This window comes from Cydia fagiglandana, chromosome 8 (genome assembly GCF_963556715.1).
Source record: "Cydia fagiglandana chromosome 8, ilCydFagi1.1, whole genome shotgun sequence".
Lineage (NCBI taxonomy): Eukaryota > Metazoa > Arthropoda > Insecta > Lepidoptera > Tortricidae > Cydia > Cydia fagiglandana.
The window spans coordinates 11110395-11134754 of record NC_085939.1 but is presented as its reverse complement, the minus strand read 5'-3'; the positions used below and the strand labels follow the sequence as shown (position 1 = coordinate 11134754).

At 36.8% G+C, this 24360-nt stretch overlaps 1 protein-coding gene across 1 annotated transcript; it reads right to left on the bottom strand.

Annotated features, from left to right (window-relative positions):
- Positions 1-323: 323 nt before the first annotated feature.
- On the bottom strand, positions 324-23314 carry LOC134666656 (uncharacterized). Its single transcript, XM_063523882.1, has 10 exons — positions 23192-23314; positions 20363-20425; positions 19790-19951; positions 16765-16896; positions 13393-13469; positions 12328-12417; positions 8876-9031; positions 8156-8283; positions 5518-5624; positions 324-549 (listed from the first exon to the last, which is right to left on the bottom strand). Exons 1-10 carry the CDS (start codon positions 23312-23314, stop codon positions 379-381), a joined length of 1209 nt encoding a protein of 402 aa, XP_063379952.1. The 3' UTR covers positions 324-378.
- Positions 23315-24360: the final 1046 nt, after the last annotated feature.

Genomic DNA, 24360 nt, shown 5'->3' with positions numbered 1-24360 from the left:
CCCATCGTGCACAAAAAACACAGGCGCACACAGACAGTATCTCGTGCGAGAGATGTAGCTACTACTCACCTTTAATTAATACCTAGGTACTGGTAGAAATGACGGGTAGTCTATCTCGCGTGCGAGATACTGTCGCGGCGCTCCTGTGCTATGGCTCAGGACAAACATTACAAACAGCTTGTCGAAAAACGTAATTAAGCTTCAAAACGATTTCCGATGTTTCAATGACGGGATTCTCTTCGAGGTTTCCAAGAAATACAACCCCCCCTACCCGTCCCGTCTTAGTGAATAATGTACCTATACAAATAGAAAAAGTTAAAATCATTTTTTACCATAAGCCTGTTTTATTAATCCAAAGCGTTTCAAACAACACGGTGTTCACTTCTTCCGCCTCGGCGGGAAGGTCCTGGTGTTGGGTGCGCCGGCGCGGTACTGCCCCTTGCGCGAGTAGGCGCCGCAGGCGTGGACGACGAGGTCTGACGTGGTGGTGCCCAGCGGCAAGCCCAGCGCGCTGACCCGCTCCAGGAACTGCGCCGGCCCTGCTACTATCTAAACATAACAAGTTTTTATTAATACCTATATTTACAACGTACTTGATTCTCTTTCGTATTTCCTTTTAGTACAGTCATTATAGATTTTGACCCGTGAATAATTAGTTCTTGGATTTTTTTTTCGTAGGTCCCTCGGGGGGGTCACTGGGAGTGTAAATTCAAAAAGTAGGCTGAATCAGGCTCCTGCGTATATTCGAAAAATGTTTTTTTTTCCAAAAAAACGGTTTTTCTTCAATAACTCGGCCATTTTTGATTTTACAGTAAAACCGTAAGGACAAAAATTGTAGGAAATTTGATTCTCTACAAGTTAGTCCAGTCATTATATCCAAAAAACCGACCCTTCCCGTGAATAATCAGTTCTTGGATTTTTTTCGTACGTCCCTCGGGGGAATCACTGGGAGTGTAAATTCAAAAAGTAGACTGAATCAGGGTCCTGTATATATTCGAAAAACGGTTTTTCTTGAATAACTCGGTCATTTTTGATTTTACAGTAAAACCGTGAGGACAAAAATTTTAGAAAATTTGATTCTCTACTAGTTTGTTTCCCTTCATTTATGCCGTAAAGCGTAGAACATAGGAGATAATGATAATATTTTGAATTTGTCGCGTTTTTCAGGTTTAATTTCTAAAATATCGATTTTGGGAGAAAAAAGGTGGGAACCAAAATTGTTCAGAATTTGATTCTCTACAAGTTTAGTCCTTTTCATTTATGTCGTAAAGTTGAAAATAAACGAGATGTTGAAAATATTTTGAATTTGTCGCTTTTTTTCAAATTTTATTTCCAAACTATCGATCCTAGAAGAAAAATTGTGAGGACCAAACTTGTAGAGAATTAAATTTTCTAAAATTTTTGTCCTCACGGTTTTACTGTAAAATGAAAAATGACCGAGTTATTCAAGAAAAACCGTTTTTCGAATATACACAGGACCCTGATTCAGTCTACTTTTTGAATTTACACTCCCAGTGATTCCCCCGAGGGACGTACGAAAAAAAAAATCCAAGAACTGATTATTCACGGGAAGGGACGGTTTTTTGGATATAATGACTGGACTAACTTGTAGAGACTCAAATTTCCTATAGTTTTTGTCCTTACGATTTTACTGTAAAATCAAAAATGGCCGAGTTATTGACGAAAAACCGTTTTTTTTGGAAAAAAAACATTTTTCGAATATACGCAGGAGCCTGATTCAGCCTACTTTTTGAATTTACACTCCCAGTGACCCCCCCGACTCCCCCGAGGGACCTACGAAAAAAAAATCCAAGAACTAATTATTCACGGGTAGGGTCGATTTTTTGGATATAATGACTGTACTATTTGCGCACGCTGCTGTGGGGCTGTCCATAAATTACGTCATCGATTTTTGACGATTTTTGACCCCCCCGCCCCTAAAATCATCCAAAAATCATGCTTCGAATGACCCCGTTTCCTCCTACGTTATGCTACCATCATCCGATGTCCAAACCCCCCTCCCCTAATTTGAAATGACGTAATTTATGAATAGCCCCTGTGCGGCGTCGGTCGTATTCGAAAACTGCTTATAAGATATCACAGCGATACGATACCGATCTGTCAGTATCAAAAGTGACGTGTTGGTTGAAGACATGTAACTTGACAGCTTTATAATTATGAGCATTGTCCGAACCGAATACGGCCGTGGGTTATGTCCTATTTAAATTTGCGACTGCCATCATGGTGCAGGCTGATTGCGAAAATGAATGAAGCGACCGCTGTCATGGTAAGAATTTACTTCGAGCGGTTATCAATATTTTAGGACGCAACTTGTATCTTAATATTCCCACTTGAAGTTTTTGACCGACTCGCAGTACCTACCTAGGGCTTGTGCACAAATCACGCCAGGTTGATGGGGGAGGGGGGGGTCACGAAAAAATCACGATTGTGGGAGGGGGGTATAAGAAAACCTCACGTGTATTTTTCTACAGTGAACGAAACTAAGAAAAAAAGACCTACCACATGAGTAGATAGTTTTTCTCGGTTTCGTCAAACATAAATCTTCACTCTGCACCTCAAAATAACAAGCCTATTTAACGAAAATAGAAAAATAAACAAGATTTTCTATATACAATACTATTTATCTTAAAATTTGGTCGAATGAAAATATTTCAAAAAAATACACGTGAGGTTGTGTGGGGGGAGGGGGGGTAGCTAAAAACCTCACCCAATATCACCAAGGGGGAGCGGGGGTCAAAAAGTAGCCGAAAACACTTCGCGTGATTTGTGCACAACCCCCTATATCTAAGATATCGTAGGTAATACTAAATACAGGCAAGTTTAAGTATAGCTAATAATAATAATAATATTTAACATCTATAATATTTGGCTCAGTCGATGATTGTAAAGAAGATTTAAAGGAGAAGAAAGAAAAAGCCTTCTATCTATATAGCCTTTTGTTTCCGATCCTTGGGTTTAAAAGCTTTTTTTTTTAAAAATGTTATCGTGTTTTCTACAAAATGTCCCGCAGTTCGGTGTGCCTCTTGGCATAGGCCTCCTCCAACCTTCTCCACCGTACTCTGTCTTCTGCAACTCTGGACCAGTAGGGCCCCAAGGTTAAGCGGATTTCATCTGTCCATCATGTTTTTGGATGTTTTTGTTTTTTTCTTCCGTCTCTTGGGTACCATAGGGTAACTTGTTTGCTCCATTTGTCTAATTTGCATCTCAGCATGTGTCCTGTCCACCCCCAATTTAGATGGTCTATCCGATTTAGTATGTCCATAACCTTGGTTTTACTTCTTATCGCTGAGTTTGAGATTTTGTCCTTTAGCTTGACTCCTAGGGTACTTCTCTCGATTGCCCTTTGACATTTTGCCAATTTTTCTCTATCCCGGGCTGTAAGTGACCAAGTCTCACATCCATAGGTTATGCATGGTATGGTAGAACACAGGTGTTGAAAGTCTTTCTCTTAATGTGCATACTCATATCTTTGTAGAAAAAGCCTCAGTAGACAATTATGCTTTCACCACACCAGCTCGGAAAGGCTTACTTTGCATTTCAAAAACTGATAGCAAAGTTGCATTTCTTTCACATGTGAGGCAAATAAGTAATCAAATGCAAATATTGAGTTGCTTTCTTATGTTTGCTGGTAGAATTGACTTTCAAATAATGATTTTAGATGGTGAATAACATGAATTTTGATTTGATTTGCTTTGATTTTGTATGATATTTAATATTTGCTTCGGGTTGGTGTGGTGAAAAATTTTGTGTTTCACTCGGGGGCAAATTTTGTTTAACTCTCGTTCTTTGAAACCCTCGCAACGCTCAAATTCTATTTCACGAACCACTCGCTACGATCGTGGTTCAATTTTGGGATCTTTCGCTTGCTCGGATATCAATATTAGCACGAGCGGTTAAACAACAACTTTGCCCCCTTGTAAAGCAAATAACTATTTATATCTTACTAGCTGTTGCCCGCGACTTCGTCCGCGTGGAATCTTATCTTCAACTTTTACATCTTTAGTACCTATAATTTTCATATCCAAGCAATGTTGAAATTAAGTACTTTTCTTTTTGTTGTATGAAGTTTTAAGTCAAGTGGATTTTGATGTTGGTAAGTTGGTTGCTGAAATTACTTTTCTTGTATTCTCATAATAGGTACCTATTCCCTTATACACAGATTCAAGTTCCGCATTCCGCACTCACAAAATATCTGATCTCCATACAAACTTTCAACCCCTTTCTCACCACCTTGGGGGATGATTTTCAAAAATGCTTGAATTAGTTTTCATGTTTTTTAATTTATTACCTTTTTTTTCCAAAAAGTTAAAGTTCTTAGCTTAAAATTAAATTTACACCCCAAGACGAATTTTTATCCCCTTTTTAGCACCCCTAGGGATTGAATATACAAAAACGAATATACAAATACAAGACGCTGAAATTACTTTTCCTGTCTTCTAATAATATCCCTAAATACAAAGATTCAAGTCCCACACTCGAAAAAATGTTTGATGTCCATACAAACTTTCAACCCCTTTTTCACCACCTTAGGGGTTGAATTTTCAAAAACGTTGAAATTAGTTTTCTTGTATTTTAATAATATATCTTTTAACGAAGTTTCAAATTCGTAGCTCAAAAGAAAACTTTCATCCTGTTTTTAACCCTGTTAGGGGATGAATTTTACGAAACGCTGAAATGACTTTTATTGTCTTCTAATAATATCCCCAAATACAAAGATTCAAGTCCCGCGCTCGAAAAATTTTTTGATATCCATACAAACTTTTAACCCATTTTTCACCACCTTGGCGGATGAATTTTCTAAAGCGCTGAAATTAGTTTTCTTGTATTTGAATTTGATACTTTTTGACAAAGTTTCAAGTTCCTAGCTTAAAATAAAATTTGCACCCGAAGACGAACTTTCATCCCCTTTAACCCCCTTAGGGGTTGAATTTCCAAAAACGTTGCAATCACTTTTTTTTGTAATCGGCTATTATGCCTTTCTACGACGTTTCAAAGCATTTGTAATGGATAAAAAAAATTAACCACTTTTTAACCCTGTTAGGGGATGAATTTTACAAGACGCTGAAATTACTTTTCCTGTCTTCTAATAATATTCCTAAATACAAAGATTCAAGTCCACCACTTGATTTTTTTTTTGATATCTATACAAACTTTCAACCCCTTTTTCACCACCTTAGGGGATGAATTTTCAAAAACGCTGAAATTAGTTTTCTTGTATTTTAATAATATATCTTTTTACGAAGTTTCAAATTCCTACCTTAAAAGAAAACTTTAACCCCATACAAACTTTCATTCCCTTTTTAACCCCCTTAGGGATTGAATTTCTCAAAATCGCTTCTTATCTCTTGTACACTTTATAAATGCAATCTGGTGTGCAAATTTCAACTTTCTGGCTTTTGTAGTTTCGGCTCTGCGTTGATGAATCAGTCAGTCAGTCAGTCAGGACACTTGCATTTATATATATAGAAGATAGATAGATAGAAGATTAAAACTTACTCTTCCGAACACTACATGTTTTCCATCTAACTGCGGCAATGGCTTAAATATAATGTTGAACTGGCCGGTCACTTCGTTACCCGAGGTAACGACCATAGACACCACACCTGTCAAGTGTTATACAAATTCATATAAATATTCATCATTCATTTTTAATATTTGTATCTACCTTATAAATAAACTTTTACTCAATATTCATCTACATAATATACGAGTATATAAAACAGATCTTTCCATTTATTTTAATATCTATTGACAAACATCGCACAACCTGAACAATTGGTTGATAGAGATCCATTAAGAAAGTTTTTATCTAGGTATACCTACTTAGTTAGCTGCAGAGAAATACAAATATACTAAGCGTATAGTATTGCCGCAGGTTCCTGTATTATACAGGGTGTTTGGTACATCGCTTGCCAAATTTAAACGGCAGATAGGTTGAGTCATTTGATCTTCTCAGGACTAGAAATTTTTAATTTGGCGCATATTTTTTTTTTACTTTTATGCCAGTTTTTCGTAAATTTCAAATTTTTACTTGCAGTAGTAAAAAAAATCATGGCCAATTTAGTTTTTCTAGGCATGAGAAGATAGCAAATGACTCAACCTATCTGCTGTTTTAATTTGGCAAACGATGTACCAAACACCCTGTATAGGTACTTTTATTCGGATCAACTTTGGGGCGGAGGCTAGTAAGTAGGTACTTCATGCAATAAATGGGAATACATAGTTAAGTAAGTCAAAATTTCTGTCCGGAGGCTCCTTAGTGGTTATCAAGGCTTATCTCTTAAGTCTTACACCTAGAAGTCAATTCGAGCATAGATATCTACATTTTAATGTCATTTTGTTATCATGCACCCGTGCGTCTCACTCGCAATAATACATGTCGTATGAACAAGAACGAGAATGATAACAAACTGACATCATTTTGATATCAAAGTGAAAGTAAGAATTGGCCTTCGTGTTTCTAATTTTATTGTAGTGCTAAGCTTCCAACTGTAGTTTCTGTTTATAATCAGGCCCCTGTTTCACCAACGTGACAGGTGCGACGAATTGTAAAATCACTGTTGCTAACGTCACAGGCATCCATGGGCTACGGTTACCGCTTGCCATCGGGCGGGCCGTATTCCTGTTTGCCACCATCATTGTATTATTAAAAAAAACTATGATATCGGAAAAAAACAGATATTTCTCTTGCTAAGTTTATGACAATTGTCACAAGAAATAGCGGAAGCAGTTATAAAGTTGACCCAAAAATTTTTTATTAAGCTATGAGCTTCATCACATATGTTCCTTGAGTAATTCTAAGCATTTCAAGCCTGTGAGGCAATAAGAAATGTGTGTCTACTCGGATTTGTAATGGATTCAAACTTTCAACCCCTTTTTAACCCTGTTAGGGGATGAATTTTACAAAACGCTGAAATTACTTTTCCTGTCTTTTAATAATATCCCCAAATACAAAGATTCAAGTCCCGCGTTCGAAAATTTTTTTGATATCCATACAAACTTTCAACTCCTTTTTCACCACCTTAGGGGATGAATTTTCAAAAACGCTGAAATTAGTTTTCTTGTATTTTAATAATATATCGTTTTACGAAGTTTCAAATTCCTAGCTTAAAATAAAACTTGAACCCCATACAAACTTTCATCCCCTTTTTAACCCCCTTAGGGGTTGAATTTCTCAAAATCGCTTCTTATCTCTTGTACACTTTATAAATGTAATCTAGTGTGCAAATTTCAACTTTCTATCTTTTGTAGTTTCGGCTCCGCGTAGCAAAAATCTCCAACCAAATTTTTCACCTTTTTACGTTTTTCTTGTAAAATTACTATGAAATTGAAAAAACAAATATCAGCAATGAATTCTACGTCTTTGGTTTATACGAAAATGATACCAAACTTGCCCTAGTACCCACCAGGATCAGAGTAGATTTTTTTTAAAGATGACGGATGGCGGCCGTCTTTGTACCCCACCCTCCCCCCCACTTCAGGCTAGAAATGCTTAGAATTACTCAAATATCAGATGTGATGAAGCTCATAGCTTAATAAAATTTTTTTGGGTCATGTATGGCAGCGTTACATAACTGACTCCAGTAAAACACTACAATTGTCACGAAATTCCGACATATAACTCATTACCTGTCAAGAATTACCTACAATTCTTCTAAATCTTTGACAATTGTCAGAAACTTCGCAGGATAAATATCTGTTTTATTCCGATATAATAAAGTTTTTTTAAATAAAACAATGATGGTGGCAAACAGGAATACGGCCCGCCCGATGGTAAGTGGTAATCGTAGCCCATGGATGCCTGTGACGTCAGCAACAGTGATTTTACAATTCGTCGCACCTGTCACCGATGTGAAATTGGGGTCTTTCTCTTATAAAGCATTGACGGATTACGGGCACTAAAAATGGTAAGTACTAGTTCAGCGGTGTCACTCACGAATTCGAGCAAATCGTGCAGTCTAATACAACTAGTTGCGACCAATCGCGCGGGTGATGCGAACTCATCAACCAATCGCGTTGTAGCATTGTCACACCGCTGTACGGCCCCATTCATGCCCCATTCTTACTGGCCGTAAGGCCAGTCCTGACGAGATACGTCAATGTTACGAGTATAAAGCGTTTGGTGCGCACGGACCTGGCACGGTGTGCTTGAGGTCAAAGTTCTCGGGGGAGGAGGGCTCGACTTCGCCTTCCGGTATGAAGCAGCCGTATCCGTTGTCCTTCTCCACGTCACCTCCCCGGCAGTAAAGTTCAGGCACGATCCTGGTTCGCCCAGAGAAAGGGCTGATTTAGACGGCGGGCGAACTCGCATGCGATTTCAGTTACAGTGCGGACAATGGGTTACGTCCAATTCAACCGACCGATCAAGACCCGCAATGTAATGAAACTCGCATGTATACAGGTTCGCACGTCGTTTAAATCAGCCCTAGTGGCGTTAAGGAGAGAAAATAAGGGAATGAATAGTGCGTAAATTATAACTATGTAGGAAAATCTGACCCCCACTAAGGTCACTCATTCTGAGGTTGGTTAATTACATATTGTAACAGTCAATTTTTAGACCATTTCGATAGGTGTTGTTAAAAAAGGCATTTATATATAGTTTTCTAAATATTTACGGTAAACTACGGTTTTGTCGAGCTTTAGTGTAGGTATGGCGCTGTCCATAAATTACGTCATCGATTTTTGACGACTTTTGACCCCCCTCCTAAATCATCCAAAAATCATGCTTCGGGGGTCACCCGTTTCCTCCTACGTCATGCTACCATCATCCGATGTCGAGATCCCCCCACCCCTAATTTGAAATGACGTAATTTATGAAGTGCACATATATTCTAACTCATTTGATTCACCCTACCTGAAGATTCTGCAGCCCGTGTAAGCGAAGCCGCGCTTGTCACCTTTCACGAGGGTTAGAAACAGCTGGCACGTTCGCGGCACTATGTCCGAAAACAGTTCGATCGTCACCTTGCCAATCTTAGCGCCATTCAGCACCCGTATGTCCAGGGCCACCCTTCACATCAAAAATAATTTAGAAGAAAGAAAGAAAGAAAATACATTTATTTCCGTCAACCAACCAGTTAAATTACAAATTTTATATCGACACATAATAGACGTTAAATAGGACCCCCACTCAGCGTAATGCTACGACGGTAAGCCGCAGCGCTGATTTTCGGTGGGGACCTAACTTATCACTAACTTAAAACTAATAATGAGAAAATTAAATTGACAACACATACAGGAGAAAATAAATATAACTGAACTAAAAGATAACAAATGTGTTGAGGCCTAACGCCATAAAACATAATAATTAAAAAAAAAAAACCGACTTCTATGGGGCCCGGTGAAAGATTATGGTAGATGGTGCACTATGTAGAAAAGGAGGTAAAACCAGTACCTACTTTCTAGTAGCATTTCGTTTCCGTAAGGGTCGTAGTTATCTAGCCTAACCTAACCCACTTCTCTGATAGCAGTTCGGTTCTGTGAGGATCGCAGTTCGAACCTAATCAAACCCACTTTTCTAGTAGCATTTCGTTTCTGTAAGACTCGCAGTTCTAACCAAACCTAACCCACTTTTGTTCGGTTCTGTGAGGATCGCAGTTCAAACCTAACCTAACCCACTTAACGGCGCATGCGGTGCGGTGTACGGGAGTTTGAGCGGGAGGGGTTTGGCATCATCATACCCACATTTTATGGTAGGTAATCATAGTGGTTTATTTAGTTTAGGTATCATAGTGGTTTTCCGGGTCAAGGTCCGGGTCTCTGAGTCAGAGTCCGGGTCCGAGTCCCGGTCCAAGTCCGGGTCCGGGTCCGAGTCCGGGTCCGAGTCCGGGTCCGAGTCCGGGTCCGAGTCCGGGTCTGAGTCCGGGTCCGAATCGGATCCGGGTATGAGTCCGGGTCCCAGTCCAAGTCAAAATCGAAATTCGAAATCACCAAACATGTACTATGCGTCGTTGAAGAGTTCTGTTCTGATCATCATCAGCAGTTCCACTTCATCAAATGCGACAGTTTTTAATGTAAATGCTTGATTTTATGATGAAAATACAAAAAAATCTATACGTATGCCTTTAAGATTTGAGGAGTTCCCTCGATTCCTTATGGATCCCATCATCAGAACTCGAGCTTGACAGAAATGTGGCTTAAAAACTAAACTTGCTTAACAAACATAACGAAGAGGACAAATCGCCAAAGGTGAACTATGCGTCGTTGAAGAGTTCCGTTCTGATCATCATCAGCAGTTCCACTTCATCAAATGCGACAGTTTTTAATGAAAATGCTTGATTTTCTGATGAAAATACAAAAATCTCTATACGCATGCCTTTAAAATTTGAGGAGTGCCCTCGATTTCTCATGGATCCCATCATCAGAACTCAAGCTTGATAAAATTGTGGCTTAAAAACTTAACTTGCTTAACAAACATAACGAAGAGGACAAATCGCCAAAGGTGAACTATGCGTCGTTGAAGAGTTCCGTTCTGATCATCATCAGCAGTTCCACTTCATCAAATGTTCACGTTTTTGAATGTATATGCTTGATTTGTTGATAAAAACACAAAAATCACCATATGTATGCCTTTAAGATTTGAGGAGTTCCGTCGATTCCTCATGGATCCCATCATCAGAACTGGATTTTGACAAAAACGGGACCAATCTGTATGCATATACATACAATCAAAAAAATATTTTTCAAAATCGGTCCAGTAATGACGGAGATATGGAGTAACAAACATAAAAAAAAAATAAAAAAATAAAAAAAATAAATAAAAAAAAAAACATACAACCGAATTGATAACCTCCTCCTTTGGGATTTGGAAGTCGGTTAACAAAAAGTAACAGCACCAGTCATGGGACATTTAAGAGGAAATTTGGAGTATTTATGATATTTTCCGTATACATGTAAATGGTCTACCGCTTAGCGTGTTAAAAGATGAAAGTCCTATCCGTCTTTCATGTTTTAGGCGTGTTGTATGAAAGATACAGCAATTAGTTTCCACATATTTAACAAATTAAAACTATGCTTTTTTTCTCCAGTCATGGACACCAAAGCTCCAGTAATGGGCCCCCGGTAATGGACGTGGATCCAGTAATGGGCCCCCTATAATGGACATTGCTCTATCAGTATAAAATATTGAAATGGGGAATAAGTTACGGCAAAAAAATCTATTTTTGGTATAAGCTTTTATCGCTTAATGTATTTTTCTTTCCACAGCCAATTATTATTGTATTAGATCCATCGTGACATTTCTAATATACCCAAACACAATTAGTTAGGGTTTATTGCGATAAAGTTCCCATGGCCACCTCCTGTCTCCATCATCAGATTAGGTCCATGTTATCATAATATTGCATTATCATCCGATTTGCATACTTAATTACGTACTTACACAAAATTTCAACTGAATCGGAAATCGAAAAGTGGCTCAAATTCAGCTACCAAGATTGGACCCACACTAACTAACAGGGCAAGTTAAATAAAAGTTTGGAAAAACGATATTAATTTATCCGAAGTCCGAGAATACCCTCCTGATTGACATATTTCGTAACTACATTTTACTTCTGTATTGTTTAAACATGAAATTATGGCATGGCAAGCATCATTCTGTCAATTGTCCCATTATAGGAGGTACGCAGTTTTACAGCTCCTATAATGGGATTGGGCCAAATACCACTATTTTTTACATCTGTGGAGTCACAACATAGTGTGTTGTATACCTTATCTCATGGTAAATGCAACTAACAAAACACATTGTAGTTTTCATCAAGTATTAATTAATTGAAATTTAATAAATTAACTCACCTCTCTTAGCGAAGTTGTTAAGAATTCGTTGTGGTATTTTTTTTCAGTGACACGACAACTTTTGGGTTGACGCCAATTTCTTAATAAGCAACCAAATTTAATGAAACTACAAACTGAAACAGCTCTAGGACTCTTATTTATGATAATATACCTACAGCCAGTGTTTATAAACTACTTTTAGATACTTATTTTAGAGGAATTATGTTTTTTTGTCCCATTACTGGTTCCACGTCCATTATAGGGTATACTACTATATGAGGATATTTTGGGTGTTATATATATGTATAATAGTATACGGTATTTATGTTTGAAACTATTGATGGTAATTTACATGTTAATCAACCGGCATTTAGATACGTCAGTTAATAGATCTAAGAAATGATATGGATTAGATGTGACTGAGCAGACTGACGTATCATCGGGCCGACACTGTCGCGGCCGACTCACTTTATGCGCAGACTACTACCTAGGTATGATCACGAACAGTCGTTCAGTACAAGTTAGTAAACTTACTTGCTTCGATATATATTCATAGGCTTGTCAAAAGCGGGATCGCGGATACCGCGATCTATTTTTTCAGTCTTGAACAATATAAACGGTAGTCTGAAATGATTACTGACGTATTAGGATGGAAAAGTTATTTGTTAAGCAAGCGACAAACATATTTAGTTTTTATTTAATTTATTTTATATTAGTCTATTTTATGTCCTTGTATTGTTTATAGTTATTTTAAGATACCTCTGTAACTAATATACTATGGATCGAACTTGGTCTGAAATAAATGATTTATTATTATTATAGTATAGGTGCCTCTCTTGTTAATGCCCAATATTAAAATCTGAGCGGGCGAATGATTCCAAAATTATAGTAGGTACTAATTGAACAGGATTTTAAGGTGACGCAAACAAACTTTACTCCCGAGAGTAGCACACAGTTTTCACTTCTTCGCCATAAAGTACTACTTAACTGTAGAGCAAATCCAAATTAATGCAATTAAATTTAATCATTAAAAACATAATTATAAATCTTCAACCTAAAAGATAAGGTGCAGAAACAACATAACATTTTCATCGAATAACTTTTGAAAGTTTTGAACGTTAAGAACGTTAAACGATAGTGGACGACCGATTCTATAGACAAACTTAGTCTCAATTTTTCTCCCTGGATATTGACATTAAATATGCAAAATATTTTTACACAATTTTTTGGTATTAAGCAATGCAAATTCAAACAAAGAGGCGTTTGAATTTTTTCAATATTTAACCTTTTGGACGCCAATGACCGATATATCCGCACCGCAGGTCCAACGCCAAAGACGGATTAATCGGTCACAGACCACAGAGCAACATAGAACTACATAAGTGCATGTGCATACAGTTCAATTTCAGTTTTGACACTTTGGTGACGTGGCGTCCGAGTGGCAGTTGTTGTGTTTGACACGGCGTCGAGAAGATTAAATTATTATGAGAGTTAGGAACGAAAATCAAATTGCGTACCTACCTGCATATTTTTAGAAACTATTAACTCTCGTATTAACTATTACGAGAAAAGGTAGGAGAAAAACCGTGAAATACTTACGATGCCCCAAGGATCAGTTTTTGCTTCGTATCTTTCCACATGTGATCAAATTCTTTTGTCAGCGGCTGTTCTGATCGCTATAAGAATTAAAATTTTGGATATATAAACAAAAACATAATACTCGTATTATGTATGTGCAACAAGATGCAAAGTGGTATTTTGCTGTCAGGTTTAATTTACTTAAGCAAGCAAAATACTTCAATTTACAAACTTGAACGTAACGAGGGACTTAAAAAGCACGAAATGTGATACACTTTTATATCATGTAGACATACAACTTCTCACGTGCATCTCTTCATACATTCGTCTTCATACATTCTCAAGAAAGTGGCATTGACAGGTTAAAGTTAAGGATTTTTTTTTTTACTTTTAAGAATGAAAAACATGTTTTACTACTTCAAGTACCCCAAATTTTCAAAAGGGAACGGAAAATGAAGAAGTTATTTTCAAGACTTACAATAACCTAGACATTGAACACAGGTTAAAGTTATGCAGGTTACAGTGAAAAATACATTCATTTTTATTTTACCCTTGAACGGATAATAATACGAATGTCTCACTTTTAGCATAGATGTATAAACCTTCATACAATAATAAAATGATATTATTAGGTACATTAGGCCCCATACCAAAGACAAGTTAAAGTTAACATTCCGTTACAAAACCCCACATGTCTGCCTTTAACCACTTGTCTCTACGAAACTACGACACTTGGGTTATGATACTTATGATGGTACCTTACGAGGGTTAGCTTCGTACTTAACTACTTACCTAATATTTTGCCATAGTTATGCACTTAATATTTTTTTCTGTGTGAATAAATACACCGATGTCAGATTTACCGCGCATGTACAGGCTGGTATAGGTTAACAGTAAAAATATCCTTGGACAAACTTCGTGCGTGAATATTGTTGTAAAATATATTGGTATTGTTTATGTTATTATATAGCTTGATATTTTATTTACATAAATTGATGCTTATAAAATCTAAAGAACTAAAACTGGAAGAGCAGAGAGAAACTTTTTTATTTCCCCAATATCTCAAAAAGTATTAATATTTAAGAAACCAAAATTAATATTATAAAAGAGGAGGATATTTCCAATAAAACATTCCGTACTTGCAGAACTGTATCTGCATTTATTTATACTTTTTATTCAACGCTGAACACATAACAGCCCTCCGCGCCTCATTTTCGGGAAACGCGCGTGGCGTGAAAAAGCGATTACGTAACATTAAATATAATTTTAAAGGTATTAAATATTAATTGTAAAATTTAAAAAAAATATGGTGTCTTTAAAACATGTCAACTAATGTACTACTTGTAGAAATTGATCTTAAAGTTATTTTTTCAACATGTTAGGCAATTATTAATTAACAAAACTTTCTCGAACTTCCTTTTTGATTTGAAAACGAAAAAAGAATTATAAATAATTATCGTAAAATTATGTCGCTCTTTAGAGCCCTTTTCATATACATATTTAATAAGATCACATTATAAAAGTGTTAATAAAGTTAATACTTTGCTTAAAATAAGTTTTAGAATAACATAGAAAATTGACAAAAAAACGAAAAATCAAGGTAAAATTGTAAAATACACGGTGTAACATGAGGAAACCGAATAATTTTAACAGCGTATTCCTGATCATATTTAGAGACAAAAATGTCCCCTAAACTTTTTTGAAATTCGCATAGTTTCAGAGATAATATTAATTTAAAATAAAACAAGTTTTTATTGTTACATAGTGTAAAAGGGCTTTTTGATGGTGATGTTGCTGCTATGGGACGTAATCTAAACATCCTTATTGATAGGTGTCAAAAAGTGACAAGTAGCACTTTGCGAAAAGTAGGTTTTACGAAAAAGAAATGTAAAAATCAATTTTAAGTGACAAGTTTACCAATAACATTTATTTTTTATGTACAAGTACATTCAAAAAAATTAAAAATAAAACAAAAAATAATTTTTTTTGGCGAATTTGACCTACACTCATATTAAATTTTTTCCTTCTTTTGGCCTTAGAAATGCGTAGTTAAAATTATTCGGTTTCCTCATGTTACACCGTGTATAAAACAATATTAAACCAATCTATAATTTTTTTCAGAACTTTTATATCGTGATCTTATTAAGCATGTATATGAGAGGGGCTCTATAAAGTGAAAAATTTTAACAATAGTTATTTATACCCTTTTTTTTTGTTTTCAATAAAGAAGGAAGTTTGAAAATTTTTGTTAATAAACAATTGCCTAACTTGTTGAAAAAAATACTTTAAGATAAATTTCTTCAAGTAGTACATTTGTTGACATGTTTTAAATACGTCATAGTTTTTTTTAAATTTTTCAATGAATATTTAATTCCTTTAAAATTATATTTAATGTTACGTAATCGCTTTTTCACGCTACGCTCGTTTCCCGAAAATAAGGCGCGGAGTGGCGCGGAGGGCTGTGTTCAGCGTTGAATAAAAAGTATAAATAATGGAGATACAGTTCTGCATGTACGGAATGTTTTGTAGGAAATATCCTCCTCTTCTATAATATTAATTTTGGTTTCTTAAATATTAATACTTTTTGAGATATCGGGGAAATAAAAAATATCAACTTTTCTCCCCCTTTTTTTGTTTATAACTTTTGATATTTTTTGTGTGCTAATACAAGCTTCGAATACATTTTTTTTGGAAACATGATGAATCGAATGAGGTATCACACGTATTTTTAGGAGTAGTATCTCTATTTTTCACCGTTTTCAGGATCTCGAACAAACTAATACTGTAAAATAGGTGGAAAACCGGTACCATTTCTGCAATTTGGAAACTGCATGAACTTTAAGACATGTCTACCCAGCTAAAGAATTCCTTTCGGTTGACGTCGCTGCTAAAATCTTTAAATTCCATGGCAATATCGAGTAACTTGACACAGTTCCAGAGTAAAAGTGCAAAGTAATATTAGAAAGAAAGGAAGAAAATGCATTTATTTACGTCAATCAAACAGTTAAATTACAAATTTTATATCGACACATAGACGTTAAATTAATAGGACCCCCCTCTCAGCGTAATGCTACGACGGTAAGCCGCAGCGCTGATTTTCGGTGGGGACCTAACTTATCACTAACTTAAAACTAATAAGGAGAAAATTCAATTGACAACACATACAGGAGAAAATAAATATAACTGAACTAAAAGATGAAAAACATAAGGATATAGTAAGAAAAAGTTAAGAGTAAAGAAGAAGTTAAATGTTTAAATTGGCCTAGTGCGAGAAAGAAAGAAATAAGGATAGTTGATGCTATTAATGTTGCCGCTAAATATTTTGGGTGTTATATATAAAGTACGGTATTTATGTTTGAAACGAGGATATAAATGTATTACGAGGATACGTACAGCTATGAGCAGCCTGTTGTAGAAGTATTGGTTCTGAACTAGAACTGCGTCCATGTCTTCTTGTCGCTTTTTCACCATTAGCTTGTTGTGCTTGTTGTTAGGCTGTGGCCGCGCCCAGCAGTCTACGAAGCCCTGCCGGCCTAGCCAAGGTTACAATCGCTATCGCTTCGACAACGAAAAGCATTATGTCTCTCTATCACTCTTCCATATTAGCGCGACAGTGACAGTTGCGTTTCGATCGCTACGGAGCGTAAGCGATTGACATCTTGGCTACGCGGCCTGCATCGGTTGTAGTTAGTAAATTAACTAATTAATACTTCGTTTGAACCTTGAATTTATGTCATAAACAAAAACGTCACTGACACGCTTAGGTCCCGGGCGCAAGGGAGCTAATGTTAATGTAGGCTACAAGTGTGAATGTTACTTCGACAGCGAATGTCATAATTATAGTCCCTGGCGCTGTGGACAAGACTAGTCACGACGACTTTAGGTACTCTTGGCGTTCAACAGGTTGGTTGCGTACTTATGTGTAGAACTAGCTGTTGCCCGCGACTTCGTCCGCGTGGAATCTTATCTTCAACATTTTACATCTTTAGTACCTATAATTTTCATATCCAAGCAATGTTGAAATTAAGTACTTTTATTTTTTAGCAAGTTGTATGAAGTTTTATTTCAAGTGGATTTTGATGTTGGTTGCTGAAATTACTTTTCTTGTATTCTCATATAATAGGTATCTATGCCCTTATACAAAGATTAAAGTTCCGCACTCACAAAATATCTTATCTCCATACAAACTTTCAACCTCTTTCTCACCACCTTGAGGTATATTTTTCAAAAATGCTTGAATTAGTTTTCATGTTTTTTAATTTATTACCTTTTTTCCAAAAAGTTAAAGTTCCTAGCTTAAAATTAAATTTACACCCCAAGACGAATTTTCATCCCCTTTTTAACCCCCTCAGGGGTAGAATTTCCTAAAACGTTGCAATTACTTACTTTTTTTTGTAATCGGCTATTATGTCTTTCCAAGAAGTTTCAAAGCATTTGTAATGGATTCAAACTTTGAACCCCATTTTAACACTGTTAGGGGATGAATTTTACAAATCGCTGAAATGACTTTTATTGTCTTCTAATAATATCCCCAAATACAAAGATTCGATTCCCGCGCTCGAAAAAATGTATGATATCCATACAAACTTTCAACCCCGTTTTCACCACCATAGGGGATGAATTTATTTTAATCTAATACCTTTTTACAAAGTTTAGGAACGGTTCAAATAAAATTTGCACCTGAAGACGAACTTTCATCCCCTTTTTAACCCCCTTAGGGGTTGAAATTCCAAGAACGTTGCAATAACTTTGTTTTGTAATCGGCTATTATGCCTTCCTAAGAATTTTCAAAGCATTAGTAATGGATTAAAGTTTTCAACCCCTTTTTAACCCTGTTAGGGGATGAATTTTACAAAACGCTGAAATTACTTTTATTGCCTTCTAACAATATCCCCAAATACAAAGATTCAAGTCCCGCGCTCGAAAAAAATTTTGATATCCATACAAACTTTCAACCCCTTTTTCACCACCTTAGGGGATGAATTTTCAAGAACGCTGAAATTAGTTTTCTTGTATTTTAATAATATATGTTTTAACGAAGTTTTAAATTCCTAGCTCAAAAGAAAACTTCAACCCCATACAAACTTTCATCCCCTTTTTAACCCTGTTAGGAGATGAATTTTATAAAACGCTGAAATTACTTTTATTGTCTTCTAATAATATCCCCAAATACAAAGACTCAAGTCCCGCGCTCGAAAAAAATTTTGATATCCATACAAACTTTCAACCCCTTTTTCACCACCTTGGGGGATGAATTTTCTAAAACGCTGAAATTAGTTTTCTTGTATTTGAATTTGATACATTTTTACAAAGTTTCAAGTTCCTAGCTTAAAATAAAATTTGCACCCGAAGACGAACTTTCATCCCCTTTTTAACCCCCTTAGGGGTTGAATTTCCAAAAACGTTGCAATCACTTTTTTTTGTAATCGGCTATTATGCCTTTCTAAGAAGTTTCAAAGCATTTGTAATGGATTAAAATTTTCAACCCCTTTTTAACCCTGTTAGGGGATGAATTTTACAAAACGCTGAAATTACTTTTCCTGTCTTCTAATCATATCCCTAAATACAAAGATTCAAGTCCACCACTCGAAAAAATTTTTGATTTCCATACAAACTTTCAACCCCTTTTTCACCACCTTAGGGGATGAATTTTCAAAAACGCTGAAATTAGTTTTCTTGTATTTTAATGACATATCTTTTTACGAAGTTTTAAATTCCTAGCTTAAAAGAAAACCTTAACCCCATACAAACTTTCATCCTCTTTTTAACCCCCTTAGGGGTTGAATTTCTCAAAATCGCTTCTTATCTCTTGTACACTTTATAAATGCAATCTGGTGTGCAAATTTCAACTTTCTGGCTTTTGTAGTTTCGGCTCTGCGTTGATGAATCAGTCAGTCAGTCAGTCAGGACACTTGCATTTATATATATAGAAGATAGATAGATAGATTATGTATAGGATTTATGAAAGGGTTAGTGGAGGTTGATGATGACCTAATTTATTTTTATTCGACTGTCAGGTTAACCTTTTCGCCGCCACGTCAATGAAGTAGGTAATAAAGTGTCACCAACGCCAAGCCGTAAATTGCACGTAAACGTGGCGTGTGGGGCACCAAGTGTACTGACTTTAAATGAAGTCAATAGCAGCGAAAAGGTCAATGAGATATTTTGATAGGAACGCCGAGTTTAGAGCTATAATAACAGCGATTATTATATAGCCAGATATATCTACGCATCTTATGGCTCCTCTACACGATGGGCCAGCGCCGGCCACTCCAAGGGACACAGCCATGCGGTAGAATGAGATAGCAATATCACTTGCTCCCTCTAACGCATAAATTCGTCCTTTGGAGTGGCCGGCGCTGGCCCATCGTGTAGAGGAGCCATATATTAGCCATATTTGTCCAGTTTCAGTAAGTACCCCAGTCCTCTGTATGATGTTGATCTTCTTGAGCAGGTCCTTGTTGACGCGCATGTTTTGCTCGAGCTGCCGCGCGTAGTAGTTGAGGCGGCGCGGCTTGAGGTACATGTCCGGGAACAGCTCCGGCGGGTGGTCGTCCACGATGTGCTGCATCATTTGAAGCTGCAACCCACCGACGATACCGAATAACTATGCACTCGTGGCTCTGTGAGCTGTAGGCCTCGCGAGCATAGCTTAAAGCTGATAAACGCTCCGTCGTTTAGAATAACTAGTTTAGAAAATTAAAATGACAAAAAAAGCATTATTTTACGGCTAGTTAAATAAAAGCTTGAAAATGAGACGAATACCCTTTTATCAAAATACCTAAATAATTAAAAGCAATACGAAATTTATGTGTAAAAAGAAAAAAGTTATGTCACTGCATACAATTACTGGGGATGGAACCAGAGGTCCCTACTTCAAAGCGAATGTATGAAAACTGTGCCATGACATGACAGCTCTTGGCGAAACTTGGCTACTCTTATTCTCGCACAATAAGGATTACATTTGCAATTTAAAAATAACGGGTATTACCTGTTTCAAATGGTTGACCCATTTTTCATAGAAGTCATCAGTAAGCAAGAAGAATTTTGGAGGCTGAAATAGAACAAGTTGTAGTAAATACGAAGAAAGGAAGAACGAATGAAGAGACGAAGACATGTTCTCCATTCATATCTGTGGGCTACGTGTTCAAAATGATGTTGACGCCACTTTTATTTGTTAAGAGAGTAAGAGCCAGTCAAGGTAATTTGGAACACCTCGCCCGCTTACTTCTGCTGCTGACTGTAGGTACCTACATATTATGTGTAGGTAATTCTCGCTTTTAATATACGTAGGCGCTAGGTGCAGTCAGCCAAGAAAGTGGTCTACCACTTTTCGACTCTATCATCTGATTGATAGAGTCGAAAATGGTAGACCACTTTTTTGGCTGGCTGTACCTACATGTTACCTACAATTGTAGGTACCTTCGAGCAACACCGGCTTCCGACACGTCGGAAGGGAGGGGCCCAAGCGATATCTCACCGTACAAATCTTTCTGCCATTTTTCGCGGGGGGAAGGTGCACACAGTCGCACTTCTCACACACTTACATACAAAATCCAATCAGAGGCTCTACCGCGAACCACGTTCGACGTGTTGCCTCTCTATGGCACTTGTAAATTCATACGTAAGTGTGACAGGGAGGCAACACGTCAAACGTGGTTCGCGGTAGGCCCTCTGTAATGACGACACAAATACATAGAAAATGACACACGTCAAAGACAAATCTTGCAAACCTCGTTCTCTTTTTGTGTACGGACGAGTGACTAGTGTCACAACACGCACACTAACACATTTTCGTTGAAGTATGTCATTGTATTCTGAGAGATGACAAGTCGGATTTGTTGCTCGACCGATCCGCAATTTGTACTGAGCGAGCAAAATCGATAAATCCAACAAATACTTGAGACTAAAATATAATAATTGTATTTGAATGTAATTTAACGTATGATATGTAAAAAAAAAATTACATGTGGAATGTAACACTTTCTTTTTGTAAATTTGATGTCCCCGACCTCTTTTTATAGCAAAAAACCGAGCAAACAGGCATTTTTGTGCAGCAGTGTTCACGCGCGCGTCTGGACTCGGTCTAGTGAAAAATCCAAGTGCAACTAGTTTTATTACCCGCGGTAGATTAGATTGACGCGCTAATCTTGTACCTCGGCAGAGGGGAAATAGTGCGAATGCCGCCTCCCTTCCGTGTTGCTCGAAGGTAGGTACAGATGTAGTGTATAATTGTTTTCCATCGTATTTTCACGGAAACGTACGAAAGTGTCTTGCTATTTCAGTCAATCTCAGTCTCGTTACAAAAAGTACTCAGATTTACTGAAGAAGCATGACAAACACTAACATTTCTGAGAAAATACGATGGAACACAATTATGCACTACATCTGTAATACCGTAAGAAGAAAGACATCGCTTGCCATATTGCTAATAATTGGATTACCTATAGCAAATAAATAAATAATTCATATCATAAACAGTGATTTCAGTAAGTTGAACTAAGCAGTCTAAGTAACTATTTAAGAGTATAATACCAATTTTACTGGAGTCAGTTATGTAACGCTGCCATACATGACCCAAAAAATTTTTATTAAGCTATGAGCTTCATCACATCTGATATTTGAGTAATTCTAAGCATTTCTAGCCTGAAGTGGGGGGAGGGTGGGGTACAAAGACGGCCGCCATCCGTCATCTTTAAAAAAAATCTACTCTGATCCTGGTGGGTACTAGGGCAAGTTTGGTATCATTTTCGTATAAACCAAAGACGTAGAATTCATTGCTGATATTTGTTTTTTCAATTTCATAGTAATTTTACAAGAAAAACGTAAAAAGGTGAAAAATTTGGTTGGAGATTTTTGCTACGCGGAGCCGAAACTACAAAAGATAGAAAGTTGAAATTTGCACACTAGATTACATTTATAAAGTGTACAAGAGATAAGAAGCGATTTTGAGAAATTCAACCCCTAAGGGGGTTAAAAAGTGGATGAAAGTTTGTATGGGGTTCAAGTTTTATTTTAAGCTAGGAATTTGAAACTTCGTAAAACGATATATTATTAAAATACAAGAAAACTAATTTCAGCGTTTTTGAAAATTCATCCCCTAAGGTGGTGAAAAAGGAGTTGAAAGTTTGTATGGATATCAAAAAAAATTTCGAACGCGGGACTTGAATCTTTGTATTTGGGGATATTATTAAAAGACAGGAAAAGTAATTTCAGCGTTTTGTAAAATTCATCCCCTAACAGGGTTAAAAAGGGGTTGAAAGTTTGAATCCATTACAAATCCGAGTAGACACACATTTCTTATTGCCTCCCAGGCTTGAAAATCTTGAAATGCTTAGAATTACTCAAGGAACATATGTGATGAAGCTCATAGCTTAATAAAAATTTTTTGGGTCAACTTTATAACTGCTTCCGCTATTTACCAAATATAAAATCAAAAGTTTCTTTTTTAATTCGGAATGCCACTCCAGGCCGCGTAGCCAAGATGCCAAAGAAACGCAACTGTCACTGTCGCACTCATATGGAAGAGTGATAGAGAGACATAAAGCTTTTCGTTGTCGAAGTGATAGCGAATGTAACCTTGGCTAGGCCGGCTGTACAAGCAGCAAGTCTTCGTATGTTGATAATCCCCAAAATTTGAACTTTAAAACTTCAAGGGCGTAATCACCGATGATTGGTCTGCTAGGCGTTATACAAATACAAATTTCTTTATTGTCAGATAGCAAATGGTCCATTTTATGGTTAGTGTCTTAAAAATCTTTAAAATATATGTTAGTAATAAATTCTATTAAAGCTTAGATTCAAAATTTGTTATGCTTACAATTTTGAACTGTCGTGGGCGGCGCTCGCGTGGCGGGCGCGGCTTCACGGGATCGGGCGGCGGCGACGACAGCAGCGGGTTCTGTAGCACCTCATCACACTCGCGCTCGCGTAGCGGGTGCATCGTTATTTACTCTAGAGTCAGACCAAGAATAGTCTGCAGCGGATTTGATAACCCACGCAGTGAAAGTGTTATTTTAAACGTCAAACTACTATGAAATTATGACGTATAAATGACACTTGCACTGCGTGGACTATCAAATCCGCTGCAGACTTTTTTGGTCCGAATCTATCTGCAACTGCATACATAGGCAATATAGGGCCCGAGTTACAACTTACAAGTAATTACCTATTTAGGGTCAATTAAGTTGCCCAGAACTTACGGTTATGTTACGGTAGGTACTGTTTTTAATAAACAAATTTCGTATTGTCATTTTACATTCTAGTATTTGTAATGTTACTTTCCATTCAGATTCCCTCAAGATCCTATTCGCAGAAAATGGAACAGTTTGAACGGTAATGTTCCCAAAGGCGGTTTCCAGTCAAATATTCGTTCACTGGCTTTTGGACTGTTTCCAGTCATTAAGGAACACCTCAAGGAGTTTGCTACAGGTAGCTAGTTGGAACCAGGCTTGTTACGATCTTCCAGAAGAAAAATGGAAGCAAATCGGTTTATATACGAATGAATAATGTATAAGTATGCTGCGGTGGTAGTTGTTAAATAAAGCTGTATTGTAGGACTTATCTAGTGGCGTTTGTAATTACTATTTGGGAGGACTTAATATACCAATACTTACACTAATAACGCAATATACTTACCAAATTCTTTGGACTTACCCCGGTTCTATACACGAGCGATATTCAGATGTGGGCTGGTATTTAGTTGCGATTCTGTTAGATATTTAGATACACCAGGACTTTGCATGAAGCCTCTGTATACAAAGAAGTAAAAAAGTTAATATATTTAATTAACTCTAAAATTTAGCCCATTACAATTGCCGTGGAAACCATTTTGACACTATCGTCATTCAACTGACGTAGTGATTATATGCTCTTTGATTCAACTGATTGTGATGGATGATAGCGGAAGATAGCAATCCTCTTTATTTGTTTTTTATTTTGTTTCTTTTCTCAGATCTTACCAATAGGGAACCTTTTTGTTATGGAAGG

Coding starts and splice junctions, on each gene's coding strand:
- LOC134666656 (XM_063523882.1), bottom strand. CDS start 23,314: ATGCACCCGCTACGCGAGCGCGAGTGTGATGAGGTGCTACAGAACCCG. Junction 19,952..20,362: donor GGGTCAACCATTTGAAACAG/GTAATACCCGTT, acceptor GGTGGGTTGCAG/CTTCAAATGATGCAGCACAT. Junction 8,284..8,875: donor ACGGGCTGCAGAATCTTCAG/GTAGGGTGAATC, acceptor TGGGCGAACCAG/GATCGTGCCTGAACTTTACT.